General features: G+C 43.9%; 1 protein-coding gene across 1 annotated transcript in view; it reads right to left on the bottom strand.

The window, feature by feature from the left end:
- Positions 1 to 15,040, bottom strand: part of CEP295 (centrosomal protein 295) — an 83,672-nt gene that overhangs the window by 42,422 nt on the left and 26,210 nt on the right. The window contains exons 3-7 of the mRNA XM_058662308.1: positions 12,614 to 12,747; positions 11,125 to 11,325; positions 9,445 to 9,569; positions 8,067 to 8,160; positions 5,760 to 5,855 (exon numbers count right to left, since the gene is read on the bottom strand). Coding sequence (XP_058518291.1) covers positions 5,760 to 5,855; positions 8,067 to 8,160; positions 9,445 to 9,569; positions 11,125 to 11,325; positions 12,614 to 12,747 — 650 coding nt within the window. The remainder of the gene's footprint in view (positions 1 to 5,759; positions 5,856 to 8,066; positions 8,161 to 9,444; positions 9,570 to 11,124; positions 11,326 to 12,613; positions 12,748 to 15,040) is intronic.

The following is a 15,040-nucleotide window of genomic DNA, read 5'->3' as shown; positions in this document are numbered from 1 at the left end:
ATTCCATTTTTAGTAGTTGAAGATGAATATATCTGAAATTGGCAAATACTATGAATCCTAGTTATTGAAGAATTTTTATAAAAATGCTTCTGAAAAACTTTCCAATGAGCTACATAATCTGTACTACACAGAATAGTGATATTAACTGAACAGAAACGAAACTGGAAAAGTGCAACTGAAAGTTAAATTAGTTTTGGTGCAAAAACTCTGAAATCTCTGCACATGAGTGGTCTTTAAAAAGTGGGTAAAAATTGCAAATTACAAAAAATTATGCACAGATGTCAAATTTTTTTGTAACAACAACAAGAACCCCCACCTTTTAATTCCATTACCCCCAAATTTCTTAAGTACTCTCATAAACTTCTATATCTTTTATATCAGAAATTTGGGCAGAAATCTTAATTTTGACAGCACAATTACTTAATTATAACTTTAACTGTTTCTGTTTCACATTTTCTGCACGCATTTCTGGGTGTCATGGCAAATCATACAGTGGATCAGGCTGGAGAAACATTCATGGTCTGAAAGAGACCTTTCTGAGGTGCTACACTATTGTGCCTCACAAGGGAACAGACAAGAGGAAGCCCAAGGGTAACGTGGGATTTGAAGCATACTTCCATTAAGTGTATGTACGGAAAGTGAATAAAGCAAAATGCAACAGAGCATTACTGATCCTAAGGAGGACTCTCGGAGATTATGTTCATCATTTTTCTTCAGCCAAAGACAAATCCTATGACATACAAGACATTTGGAACTACTTCATCCAAATAATAAAAAGACCCAAAAAACTCAAAATCATTATTTCTTGTTAAAAAGGCCAAGTAAAAAAAAAAGTCAAAGTAGCTTATTTGTGAAAACTTGCTGAAGAACAATACTCAAATACATATGCCAAAAGTCAGACTTTTTTAACACCTGCTATAATGAATCATTCTAATCCAGGCAAGGTACTAAATTACTGTGCATGTGATAAAAGCCGAGTATAAACATTCAGTTGTTAGAGGCGAGCCGAGGGCTGCGGGAGAGGACGTCTAGCTCGGATCCCGAACCCAGTCCGCCATGTGCCCATGGCTCATGGCGGGCTGGGCCCGGACATGCCTGGGTGCGGCCTGCTTCCTTCTGGGGTGAGTACGCGGAGGGGGGAGGCCTCCGTGACTGGGCATGTCCGGGACCCACCCACCACCCTCATTGGGTGGTGGGGGAACGGGACTGGGGAGGGGCGCAACCTTGGGCCTGCAGGATTTAACCTCCGGCTGCCAGAGGCGAGCCGAGGGCTGCGGGAGAGGACGTCTAGCTCGGATCCCGAACCCAGTCCGCCATGTGCCCATGGCTCATGGCGGGCTGGGCCCGGACATGCCTGGGTGCGGCCTGCTTCCTTCTGGGGTGAGTACGCCGAGGGGGGAGGCCTCCGTGACTGGGCATGTCCGGGACCCACCCACCACCCTCACTGGGTGGTGGGGGAACGGGATTGGGGAGGGGCGCAACCTTGGGCCTGCAGGATTTAACCTCCGGCTGCCAGAGGCGAGCCGAGGGCTGCGGGAGAGGACGTCTAGCTCGGATCCCGAACCCAGTCCGCCATGTGCCCATGGCTCATGGCGGGCTGGGCCAGGGCGGCCAGTGTGCCATTTGGCGCCAGGCTGTGCCTGCTGGCCGCCCGGCCGGGAGCTCTGGGGTATTGGACATCTGAATCGCTGCTGAGATAGCTCTAGAGTGACCCCACTGTTTCTGGGATCTGAGTCAATCCTAAAGATTCCCAATGCCAGTAACTCTTCCTTTGAAGAACTTCTAATCCCTTAATAATGCTGAGCTTTGAACACCTATCAAGTAAAAGATAAGCTCCGGCTTGTGTACCGGCTGGCACCTAATGGTCCTCGCAGCAACCACGGGCAGGTGCGTGATTTACGGCTAGGAATGGTCCCAATCTGGGATGCTACAGCTGGGATGAGGTTCCCACCAAGGGGTGTATGTGCTGGAATGGGGGCTGCGTTCTATCTAGGAAACAGTTGCAGTCACCCGAGGCACTAGTGTGGGCTGGGATTGGATGCACCAGGCCGGTTCAGATCCCAGCACCATCTGGTGTTATGGAGAAACAGGGTAGATGTGGGACTGACTAGGCTGGCTCTCAATCCCCTTCTGAGCCATGTGTGAGCTGTATGTGGGTATGGACGAGCCATGGCTGGGCTGAAACATCCAACAACAAGAGTCAGAATGGGGTGAAAGCCAGCCAGGAAAAGCCACTGTTCCTACTAGGACAGGAGGTGAACTGAGTAGGGTTGGCTCAAGAACCCCCTGGCAAGCGCAAAATCTGGCATTGGGAGGGGTTCTGATGGAGGAGCCTGGGCAACTCCTCTGGCAGGAACAGTCCCTGCAGGTAAGCGCGAGAAGCATGATTGGAAACAGCCCAGAATAGGCCATGGAAAGTTTCCCACTGGCATACATTCGGCATGGGTCAGGAGCAGACCAGGCTGAATCAGTTCATGTCATCCTCTGGCAAATCCGATCACCAGAACAGAGTGTGGAATGGGCCGGGTTTGGTTGCGACAAAACCAGTACACATTATGGAACGCCAGGGCGTGGTTGCCTGTACTGGATATGAATGCAGCACCCATCCAGCACACGTGAGATCCAGGAAGGGAGGGGCAGAGCTGGCGGGGGGGTTAAGGGGCTGGTCCCCTCACTGGACAACCACTCCCACTGGAGAGTGTTGGCTGGGATAGAGACAGACACGACTAAGCAAGGCTACAACACCTGTGCGCTGCATGTGGACAAGATCAGGGCCACAGCATCAGCTGGCAGAAGCTGGCACTGGGGACTAATTCTGTCGAGTCAAATCACAGGACCACCTAAAGAGTGCATAAACCGGGACAGAGAGACCTGGGAGGGAAAAAGTGGGTTCCCCCTTCTTGGGTCACTATTCCCGTGGGAGGGCATGAAAACTAGGACGGGGGCTGGGATGGCTAGATAGAGAGGTACTCAACAATATCTGTGAGGGCTGGATGGTTGAGTTGGTTAGATAAAACCAAGCTTTAATACCCATTGACAAGTACCAGAGCCAAATGGGATGGGGGACAGATTGGTCTTCTGCTACACATACTGGCAAACCAGGGTAGGGGGCGGTCTGGTGGGGGTTATTGTGGGTCGCCCCAACTAGGCTACAGCTCCCACTGGTTGATGTAAGGGCCGAACCAGACTGGACTGCAACACCCATTGGTTCCAGTGCAACTCGGGACTGAAACCAGAACCAACCCAGCAATTGCAACCACCAGCTGATCAGGGTGATGGACTGTGCCGGGCCCTGTGCTTGCTAGAACATACAAGAATCTGGTCTGGGAATACCTCAAAGTATCTTTGGAGATCTCCCCACTTGAACTGCTGGACTCAGAATTCTAACCAAGAAAAGACAGAAGACAGAATAGGACAATCATTCATCTCAGCTACATGTTGGCAGCGAAATATGGGACAAATGGAGACTTCATGATGGACCATATCAATCAGTGGACCACCTCATCGAGCGAAACTGGCAGTGACTCATAACTGGAGAACTATTAACTCCACTTGAGCACATATCTCAGAGCATGCCCCACATCCGGGACTTGGGGTGGGCGGGAAACCGGGTGGGGCTTCTCCCTCAATATCCCCTTTTACCTCAGATACATGATGGAAACAATATGGACATAATAGCATTGCCCACCTCCCTATCCCCCTGAACCTTTTTTTTTTTTTCTTCTCTTTCTTGATTTTCCTTCAACTGTAGTTAACTATGTAAAGATTGTCAACAACAATACAATAAAATGGATTATAAAAAAAAAAAATTCAGTTGTTATCTTGAAGACAAAGCACATTGGGGCCACCACAGTGGCTTAACAGGCTAATCTTCCATCTTCAAGCACTGGCATCCCATATGGGCGCTTATTCCTGTCCTGGCTGCTCCACTTCTGATTCTGCTTCCTCCTTACAACCTGGGAAAGCAGCGGAGATTGGCACAAAGCCTTGGGACCCTGCATGCATCAGAAAAACAGGAGGCTCCTGGCTCCTGGATTTAGATCAGCTTAGTCCCAGCAGCTGCAGCCATTTGGGTGAGTGAACCAGCAGATGGAAGATCTTTTCCTCTCTCTGCTTCTCTCTTTAAGTCTTTCAAATAAAAGAAAACAAAATACATTGCTTATCACAATTTTTTCAAAGATTTGTTCTATTTATCTGAAAGGTGGAGTTATAGAGAGACAGGGCGAACTAGAGGTTTAGACTTGCTGTTTCACTCTTTCAATGGCTGTAATGGCAGTGATAAGGAGGTCAAAGCCAGGAGACCACATGGTGACAGGGACTTGAGTACTTGGACCATACTCCACTGCCTTCCCAGGCACATCAGCAGGGAGCTAGTCGGGATGTGTAGCAGCTGGGATTTGGACCAGAGCCCATAAGGGATGTCGGAATCACAGGCAGCAGTTTAACTTGCTATGCCACATTATCAAGCCAAGGGCTAAGGCAGATTTTGTTCACACGCTGGAATAAAGCAGCAAATAAAATATTACAATAAAAATGATGTGCAACCATAAATCTGTTGCTGAAAATATTCAGAAAGAATCTTCAATCAGTACACGAAAAATTTAGTTTGTAGGAATGCTTTTATTAAACTGCTTTATAATGATTGACCTAATGCTTTGTAACAACTCGTCCAATCGTCAAGTCCAGAAATTGAAGAGAAAGTAGGTCTTCTAGTTACTACCATAAAGGAAAGTTAAATGACATAATACCACCAGCAGTAACCTATATGGATACAGGCAAAATAAAAAAAAAAAATCCTTATCACCTTTAATTAAATATGCATTATTTTATGATAACAGTCTTGAAATCAATTATTTTATTGGAAACTACTTCCTCTAATTCATACTAAACCATTATATCTGATTAAAAAAAAAAACTTGGGCCTGGCAGCATGGCCTAGCGGCTAAAGTCCTCGCCGTGAACGCCCCGGGATCCCATATGGGCGCCGGTTCTAATCCCGGCAGCTCCACTTCCCACCCAGCTCCCTGCTTGTGGCCTGGGAAAGCAGTGGAGGACGGCCCAATACATTGGGACCCTGCACCCGCGTGGGAGACCTGGAAGAGGTTACAGGTTCCCGGCTTCGGATTGGCGCGCACCGGCCGTTGCGGCTCACTTGGAGAGTGAATCATCGGACGGAAGATCTTCCTCTCTGTCTCTCCTCCTCTGTGTATATCTGGCTGTAATAAAATAAATCTTTAAAAAAAAAAAAAACTTAAAAGTATATTTAAAAGACTTTGATTACGGTTGCCCTAGTGTGGTTAGAATTGTCTAAAATTTTGGAATCTGAGAAAACCATACACAGAAGATATACCTCAATATAATAATAATAATAAAAAAGCAATCAGGGGGGCCCGGTGGCGTGGCCTAGCGGCTAAAGTCCTCGCCTTGAAAGCCCCGGGATCCCATATGGGTGCCGGTTCTAATCCCGCCAGCTCCACTTCCCATCCAGCTCCCTGCTTGTGGCCTGGGAAAGCAGTCGAGGACGGCCCAAAGCTTTGGGATCCTGCAACCGCGTGGGAGACCTGGAAGAGGTTCCTGGTCCCGGCATCAGATTGGCGCGTACCGGCCCGTTGCGGCTCACTTGGGGAGTGAATCATCGGATGGAAGATCTTCCTCTCTGTCTCTCCTCCTCTCTGTATATGCAGCTTTCCAATAATAATAAAAAATCTTTTAAAAAAAAAAAAGAATAGGGTGAGAGCATAAACAATCAAGTCAATCACCTGCTTTGTGTGTGTCTCTCTACTCACAAACGTGGACAGATGATGGTACGTGGAACTACTGGGCTTTACTGCAGAACTTCTTTTTATGTCAATGTTCTGGAAAATGGAACATAAAAAGTAGGTTAAAGGCATTAATTTTCATTTAAAGTTGGATCCAATATAAAAACATGATTTGATATTTTAATCAGTGCCATTTGAATATGGTTTGTGTGCTCTGAAACTCATGCTGAAATTTAACCTTCAAAGTGAAATATTAAGAAGTGGTGCCAGGTGGGACCTCTGGGACCACTCTCACAAAGGATTAATTCATTCATGCGATTAATGCCCTACTGAATTAATGCCCTATCTAGATGCAGTCTGCTGTAAAGCCAGTTTGGCTGGCTCTCTTGGGGAGCACGGCCCAGCCTCAGCACCGGACACCCTTCACTCAGAACCCGCCGGCAAGCGCGGTGCAGCAACCTCCACCAGGACCAGAGCCATGAGCCAACACAAACTCTCTTCTTTGTAACTTGCTCAGTGTGAGGGACTAAAACAATCAGTTCTCTTCTTTCCAGATAAGCTAAAAATTTGTTCACAATGAAATTAATCTTTGCTCCAGAGCTGGATTATCTTAAATTTTAATACAAGGGTAAGATTCACTAATACTTCAAACATCTTTCTTTTAACTCAACCACCATCTTTCACCTTAATTTTTAGGTTATTTAAAGAGACATTATATTTTTAAATCTCCCGAATAAAAGGGTGCTTACAATACACATCACATCAAATTATAAGCACTTCATTATTGAATAAATTATACAGTATGAGCAAGGAAGTATTCCTGTCTCAATGCAACCAAGCTCTTAAACCTCTCAGTTTAGTGGAAAAGCAGTGTAAGGTCCTCAGTGCAAATCGTGCCAAGGACCGTAAGACAGCTTGTAAGATAACTGTAGGAACAACAGAATTCTGATTATGTATTGGATATTAAAGGGTATGAAGAAATAATTCTCCAACAAGATAATGGTACGATGGTTGCATTAAGAGCAAATCCTTAAGATGGACTGATAGTCTCTGAAACCACCTTTCAATAGATAAATCTCAAAAGAAAAGTAATGAGCATAATAAAAGTATACATTTTATTTCTACAAATAAACACTCCTGTTGTTACTTTGCAATCACTAGCAAATATATTAACTACTAACTTGTCTGAATCTTAATTTCCTTCTATACAAAAACTGCTAACTATTTAAAATGAGTAAAATCCAGAATATGGAAAAGTCTGCAGGACAAATAATCGAGCTTTTCAGTAAAAAGAGAAATTTATTTGTTAAGACTTTTCTGTGTATTTGAATGTCAGAGTTATATAGAGAGAGTTCTTTCATCCACTGGTTTACTCCCATGTGGCCACAATGTCCTGTAGGGTGGCAGGGTGCCAAACACTTGGGCCATCTTCTGCCGCTTTTCCCACAAATATAAGCAGTGAGCTGTATCAGAAGTGGGGCAGCTGCGAGTTCAACTCACATTTCCCACACTAAGTGGCATAAACCCAATTATTTAAGCTCTCAGGCTATCCCACGAGGGTCTGCATCAGCAGGAAGCTGGAATCAGGGGTGGAACCCTGGCACGGCATCACAGCAGAGGGCTAAGCTACCACGGGGACACCCCCAACCCACATCAGACTGCACAGCTCAAATCCTGGCTAACCTGCTACTAACACACTGGCAAGGAGCAGATGATGGCTCAAGTAAACATGGGAGACCAGGATGGAATTCCTGGCTCCTGGTGCTGGCCCTGTGCAACCCCAGCTACGGTGGCATTTAGGGAGCCAAACAGCAGGGATGATCTCTTTCTTTTTGTCTCTCTCTCTCTGTTACCCTTCCTTTCAGATAAATCAGTATAAATAAACAACAGACCATTAGCTAAAATAAACAAATAGATCAGTAAATAACAGCTGGGGCTAGTAGCTGAATCTAGGTACTCTAATGTAGGTTGCTTGACATCCTAACCAACATCTTAACCATGAGGGGAAAGGGCTGCCCCAAAAGGACAGGTTTTAAAAAAGCAGAACTAGTAATATCTTTTGAAAAACTAAACCATTGTAAATGTTAAACAACAAAAGAACTTTACACCCTTAAAGAAGACTATCAGAGAATATTGGGGAAAACAGTTGTATGATACTAAAACAAGTCCTTAAGCAATATACACACACACATATATATGTATTTTAAAGTACTTAACTAATGAGACAGTATCTAGGATCATTTTTAAATACTTGGTATACATGCACGCTGAATAATTAAAGGTTTAAACAAAATCACTGAGATTTACCTCAAAAAGAGCTGGCGGAGGAGGTGGCAAACTTGCAATTTTGGCAGATCTCTCTTTTTCCACAAGCAGTGCTTCCTTTCGAGTTTGTATATGCCTTAGGAAACAAGACATGTCATCAATTACTCTCTCAAGTAACATCACACTACAACCTCGATGCAAAAAATGTAACAGTCACATGGTCTCAGGAAACAAAATGACTGTCTAATAAACAGCCTAAATACGGTGGCCATGAGAAACATATTAAAGACATAAAGCTCTACACTGGGGCTCAACACAACAAACATCAAATGCTCCTCGGTAAGATCAGTTCAGAATAACAATAAAAAACTAGAATGTTAACCTGGGTCATTCTATATAATGTAAAAAGTTTTCAGTCCTCACAACATGCAAATAATATTTCCTAATGTCTTCCACAGAGCCTACAATTTCTTCAATGCTACAATTTATTTAAGGTTTACTTAATTTTATTTAAAAGGCAGATTTTAGAGAAAGGAGAAACAGAGGTCTTCCATCCACTGGTTCACTCCCTAAATGGCTGCAGCAGCCAGAGCTGAGTTGATCCAAAGCTGGAAGACAGGAGCTTCTTCGGGGTCTCCAGCATGGGTACAAGGGTCTAAGGACTCCACTGCTTTCCCAGGCCATATCAGGGAGCTAGATCAGAGGTGGAGCAGCTGGGGGCCTGGCACAATGGTTCAGTGGCTAAATCCTCACCTTGCAAGTGCCAGGATCCTATATGGGCACCAGTTTGTGCCCCAACTGTTCCATTTCCCTTCCAGTTCCCTGCTTGTGGTCTTGCAAAGAAGTGAAGGATGACCCACTTTAGACCCTACACCCACATAGGAGACCTGGAGCAGGCTCCTGGCTCCTCATCGGCTCAGCCACTTAGCAAGTGAACTAGCATATGGAAGATTTTTCTTTCTTTCTTTCTGTAAAACCCCCTTTCCAATAAAAATAAATAAATCTTAAAAAAAAAAAAGAGTGGAGCAATTGGGACACAAATCAGACCCATATGAGATGCTGGCACTTACAGGTGGAGGATTAGCCTGTTAAGCCACCCTGCCAGCCCCTAAATACAACATTTACTTTTTACAGCACAGATTTGGGTTGACAAGCATGCAGAACTAAACATGCATTTTTTCCAGAAACTTAACAGCTGCTTCCACAATCAGAATATTCAAACTCACAAGAGGAAGTTAATTTGTCACCATGTCCACTTCAGCAAACTGCCTCACCACTGTATCAACTTTAGGCCAAGTTTAAATACAACACATACACCACAGGATTTTTGTTTAGTTTCTGCTGATAAAACATCCCATGTGCCCTTCACTTCCAGTCCTATCAGTTTTACTTGAGAATACAGTAAAAATGACCAATTTACCAGGTTTTTTCTTTTGCTACCATTTCCTTTTGACTTTTCTGCAGCTTCAGGGCCTCTTTATGCCTCACTTGTGCTTTTCGTTTCCGTTCTGCAGCCCGGCGCGCCAAAGCATCAAAGTCAGGCTCCTAAAAACGCATTTATTTCTTAAAATGGCATTTCACAGAAGATTCCCGGCGATGCACCTTACTTGATACCAGAACAGAATTGACCTTTCCATTTTGTCATCCTCTTTTCTACATATTACAGCACTAATGCTTAAAGCATGGCAATGGTTTCAAAGTCACATAGCAGCTGGCCACGGACACAAACACAAGTTTCTTAACTCAGAGTTAAGGTCCTGGCATGGTGGCCTAGTGGCTAAAGTCCTTACCTTATATGCACCAAGATCCCACGTGGGTGCCGGTTCTAATCCCGGCAGCCCCGCTTCCCATCCAGCTCCCTGCTTGTGGCCTGGGAAAACAGTCGAGGACGGCCCAAAGCTTTCGGACCCTGCACCTGTATGGGAGACCTGGAGGAGGCTCTGGGCTCCTGGTTTCAGATTGGCTCAGCTCTGGCCATTGTGGCCGCTTGGGGAGTGAATCATTGGACAAAAGATCTTCCTCTCTGTCTCTCCTCCTCCTCTCTGTATATCTGACTTTGCAATAAAAATAAATAAATCTTAAAAGCAAGCAAGCCAACAAACAAAACAGGCCATTTGGGACACATGCACCTGCATCAGAGGACCTATGTTTAAGTTCTCCTTGGTTCCTGACTCCAGCTGCTGTGCACCCTGGGAGGCAGCAGGTGGTGGCTCGAGCATTTGGTCTTGCCACCACGTGGGAAACTCCATCTGAGTGCTGAGACCCTGGCTTTGGCCTCGCCCATACCAAGACTGTGGTAGGTATTTGGGGAGTGAACAGCACATGGAGACCTCTGTGTGTCAGGTTCTCTCCTTTCCCTTTCAAAAAAATTCAACATTAGAGTCCAAGAAAATCTAAATGCTAGGGCAAAAGTGGGGAAGATGGTATTCGAATGTCCATGGCTTGGGAAACGAGGTGCTAAAGCCCAAGGGTAATGACGGCACACATAAAGCAGAACCCGAGGCTACTACTGAGCACAGGATGAGCAGACGGCTCCACATGTTCAAGAGACTTTTCCTCACTAGTCATCTGCTGTGGGAAACAGCCTTTATTATATGAGTCACTAGGCCTGTTAACTTGCATTTCCAAACCATAAATTACAATAAACATATCAAAATACAACCAGAAAGCACCACAGATACTAACTTCTAGTTTGATTTTTCATCAATAATCTTTACTTCTGAATTAATTCATGTGTAACCATACATGTATAAAGTAAGACAAATTATAATGAATAGGAAATCTGAATTCACCTTGTTAAATCTTTTCAAATTTCTGGAAATGAAGTTCTGTGTCAAAAGGTTTTATTTACAAAGAAGTAAGTACCATAAAAAATAGTGTTAAACATCATGGGGAAAGAACTTCACTTGACATGTTTTTTTGCTGTGAAATGAACCTATTATTCCCAAATTATATTAAATACATTAAATTCATTTGAAAAGGCTCACACTGCCCCCAGCAAGTTCTGAACAAGAAACCATTTTTAACCAACAAGCATTCAACAACCATGTTTAACTAATATTACTGCCACAATCAGATAGCCAAACAAGCTCTCACTCACATTTTCTTTGGCCTGTCGATGTCCCTCTCCCATAGTTTTTAAACTGGCCAAATACAATTTTTCCAAGTTTCTTATTTTCTGAGTTTGTGATTCCTCCCATTCTGCCCTTAGTTCCTCTGCTAAACGAGAAAACTGCCGATTTCTCCTCTGTTTTATATCTTCTCGTATCTGTAAGGCAATATCTCTTTCTTGTTCACGAACCTAAGAATGAGCAAACATTAAATGAAGGGAAGTTTAAACTTGTTTGAGAAGTTATTTGAAACAAAACATCAACTCTGAATTGAAGTCTACCAATCCTTTTGAACATTCATCTTATGTTAGGTAAGCACTTATACAGCAATAAATCCACCTGACATAGAAAAAATAAAAATCAAGATCAGGGTCCCTGGGACGACATGGGGTGGCTGTCCCCCATCTAGGGTACTGATGCGGTTAGGTTGCTGGGTGCAGCTTCTCCCCTTCTCTCCCTCTTTCGCCCAGACACAGGAAGAAGAAAAAGGAAATTGGAAACAGGGGTCTCACCCTAATCCTAGACCCTCCCCACTCTAATCAGTAGTCCACGTCCATAGGGGAATGCACTCTCAACTATGTAAACAACATCAAAAATAATAATAAAATAAAAGACTATTGTTAGTCTGATGAGCTGTTACTGTCTCCACTCCAAGCCCCAATGGAATTGCCACTATCATTCTAATAACCTAAATAAAAGGCTAAAATGGCAAATAAAACTCCACAAAAGTCACAGTACTGTGTGTGGTGGGGGGGTGGCGGTAACACATAAACTTCAATTTTAGACAGAAGCAAACCTTAAATATCTATCACCAACACTAAAGGCTTAAATCTTATTCTAGATCTCTAGAAAAGGGTAAGCTACAACTTCCCAATGTTAAGTCTTCAATAAGTCCTCCTCAACATCAGTTAAGATGCCTGTTCTAATTCTTATCATCTATGTATCACTTAAAAATGGATAAAGAACTACTTCCTGGGCTGCTGCAGAGGCTAATCCTCCACCTGCAGGCCCTGGAATCCCATACAGACACTGGTTAGAGTCCCAGCTCCCTGCTTATGCCCTGGGAAAGCAGCCAAGGATGGCCCTAGTCCTTGTGACCTGCACCTGCGTGGAAGCTCCTGGCTTCCACTCTGGCCGTTGCATCCACTTGGGGAGTGAATCAGCAGATGGAAGATTTTTCTCTGTCTCTTTCTGTAAATCTGCCTTTCCAACAAAAATAAATAAATTTAGAAAGAAAAAACGAAAAACAAAAACAAAACAAAGCACTATTTACTAATATCTGAGTCAAATACTAATTCTCCAACTCTAAGCTACTGACCACCTCAACCCAATTATTAAGTGTTCCAAAAATAATCAATTCACAATAAGCAAAGCTCTAATACATCCAGAGGTTATTAAACACAACATTATAATGTAAAAAGCAGCAATAATCTGGAGAACACCAAGAATTTTTGAAACAGTAATCCTAATAGCTCATACCTGTAACAATCTCAGCTTTCGTCTTCTCTCATAATCTTCTTTCAAAATGAATGCTTCCTCATTAGGACTCAATCTCAGCTTGCCAGCATTTGCTACTTTTCTTTTCATTTCTGTGTGGTCCAAATGTAAATAATCTGATTAAAAAACAAAAACACAAAATTGTCCATAAATACAGCATTCAGAACAGTATTTTTCAAATGGGTGGGAAAATAAGGAAGTAAAAAGTAGAAAAGGGTTAAAGGACTTCCCCTAAAATGATAGTATCTAGAGGCAAAGGCAAGGGAAGAATCAGAATTTTTTATTTAAAATGTTCCCCAACTTTGTGAGATGCTAAAACATGTAGACTTAGGACATTTGTGCTTAGGGGATGACACAATGGCTCAGTTGGCCGATCCTCTACCTTCAAGTGCTGGTGTCCCATATGGGTACCAGTTCGTGTCCTGGCTACTCCACTTTCCCATCCAGCTCCTGCTTATGGCCTGGGAAAGCAGCTAAGGAAAGCCCAATGCTTGGGCCCCTGCACCCTAGAGGGAAATTCAGAAAAAGCTCCTGTTCCTGGTTTCTGCTGGGCTAAGCTCTGACTGCTATACTTTGTGGGGAGTGAATCAGCAGATAGAAGAGCACTCTCTCTGTAATCTCCTCTCTATAAATCTGCCTTTCAAACAATAAATAAATCTTAAAAACAAAAGGTTAAAAAGATAAACTTGTTTTTTTGCGCATAACTAGAGAAAAAACATGATTATTTAGTAATTGCAACATTTACTAAGTTGTCAAAGGTCTTTTAATGCATTCATATTCAAACTACACTATCTTACAAGTATTTCATTGAATGAAAAAAAAAGAACAAAAGGAAACTTAAAAGCAGGACAGACTGTAAGAAATCACTTTTCTGGGGCCCGGCGGCGTGGCCTAGCGGCTAAAGTCCTCGCCTTGAAAGCCCCGGGATCCCATATGGGCGCCGGTTCTAATCCCGGCAGCTCCACTTCCCATCCAGCTTCCTGCTTGTGGCCTGGGAAAGCAGTCGAGGACGGCTCAAAGCTTTCGGACACTGCACCCGCGTGGGAGACCTGGAAGAGGTTCCTGGTTCCCGTCATCAGATCGGCACGCACCGGCCCGTTGGCGGCTCACTTGGGGAGTGAATCATCGGATGGAAGATCTTCCTCTCTGTCTCTCCTCCTGTGTATATCTGACTTTGTAATAAAAATAATAAAATCTTAAAAAAAAAAAAAAGAAATCACTTTTCTGGAGATTGATGATAAGGAAGAGGACACAGAAGAGCCCACTGGGACAATGAAAATATTCTATATTTTGTCTATATTATGGTTATTACAAAGCTGTATATGCATGTGAAAATTTCTCAAATGCATTTAGATGTATATGTTTTACTCTAAATTAACCCCGATAAAAAATCGGGCCCAGAGTGGTAGCCTAGTGGCTAAAGTTCTCATCTTGCATGTGCTGAGATCCTGCATGGGTGCCGGTTCATGCTGGTTCATGTCCTGGCTGCTCCATTTTCCATAAACCAATGGACAGAAGATCTTACTGTCTCTCCTTCTTTAAATCTGACTTTCTAATAAAAAATATATCTTAAAAAAGTGATGGTGGGGGGAATCTAACATCATATGTTTTAAACACCCATTAACTCATTTGCTAGAGGCATATAAATATCTTGTTTTTAGTTTCTAAGGTACGAGAGGACAACTGTCTCCTTTTGTCACATTTTTTTAATGCTTAACTTATTTAGAAACAATTTCAGGGCCCGGCACGATAGCATAGTGGTTAAAGTCCTTGCTTTGCATGTGCCGGGATCCCATATGGGCGCCAGTTCTAATCCCGGCAGCTCCACTTCCCATCCAGCTCCCTGCCTGTGGCCTGGGAAAATAGTCGAGGACGGACAACCCAGAGCCTTGGGTCCCTGCACCCGCGTGTGGGAGACCTGGAGGAGCTCCTGGCTCCTGGCTTTGGACTGGCGCAACACCGGCAGTTGTGGTCCCTTGGGGAGTGAATCATCGGACGGAAGATCTTCCTCTCTGTCTCTCCTCCTCTGTGTATATCTGACTTTCCATTAAAAATAAAATAAATCTTAAAACTTCACAGCACTTATGCCATTGATGCTTATTTTGTGGACCAGGATCCAAACCAAGGAGAACACACTGCAACTTGACTCTCCAAGAAGTAGATGCCAGGAGCTGGTAAGAGATGGAGGCAGCCACCTCAATGCACACGACGCTGGCAGAAGGAAAGAGGGAAGACAGAGTGGATGTCTCCCAGGCAGGGAATCTCAGGACGGTTAACAAGCCCCTTTGTTAGAGTTGCTCAAGCCCAGGCTTGCCTCAGTACCCCAGCAACGAGGTCCCTGACGGAGAGCCAATGCCTCCACCCAGGCCTTCAGGACGTGAAGTCTCGGTTACTTTCTCTGGCTTCATG

This window comes from Ochotona princeps, chromosome 4 (assembly GCF_030435755.1).
Source record: "Ochotona princeps isolate mOchPri1 chromosome 4, mOchPri1.hap1, whole genome shotgun sequence".
Classification (NCBI taxonomy): Eukaryota; Metazoa; Chordata; class Mammalia; order Lagomorpha; family Ochotonidae; genus Ochotona; species Ochotona princeps.
The sequence above is the reverse complement of the archived record's forward strand: the minus strand, read 5'-3'. Positions and strand labels throughout refer to the sequence as shown.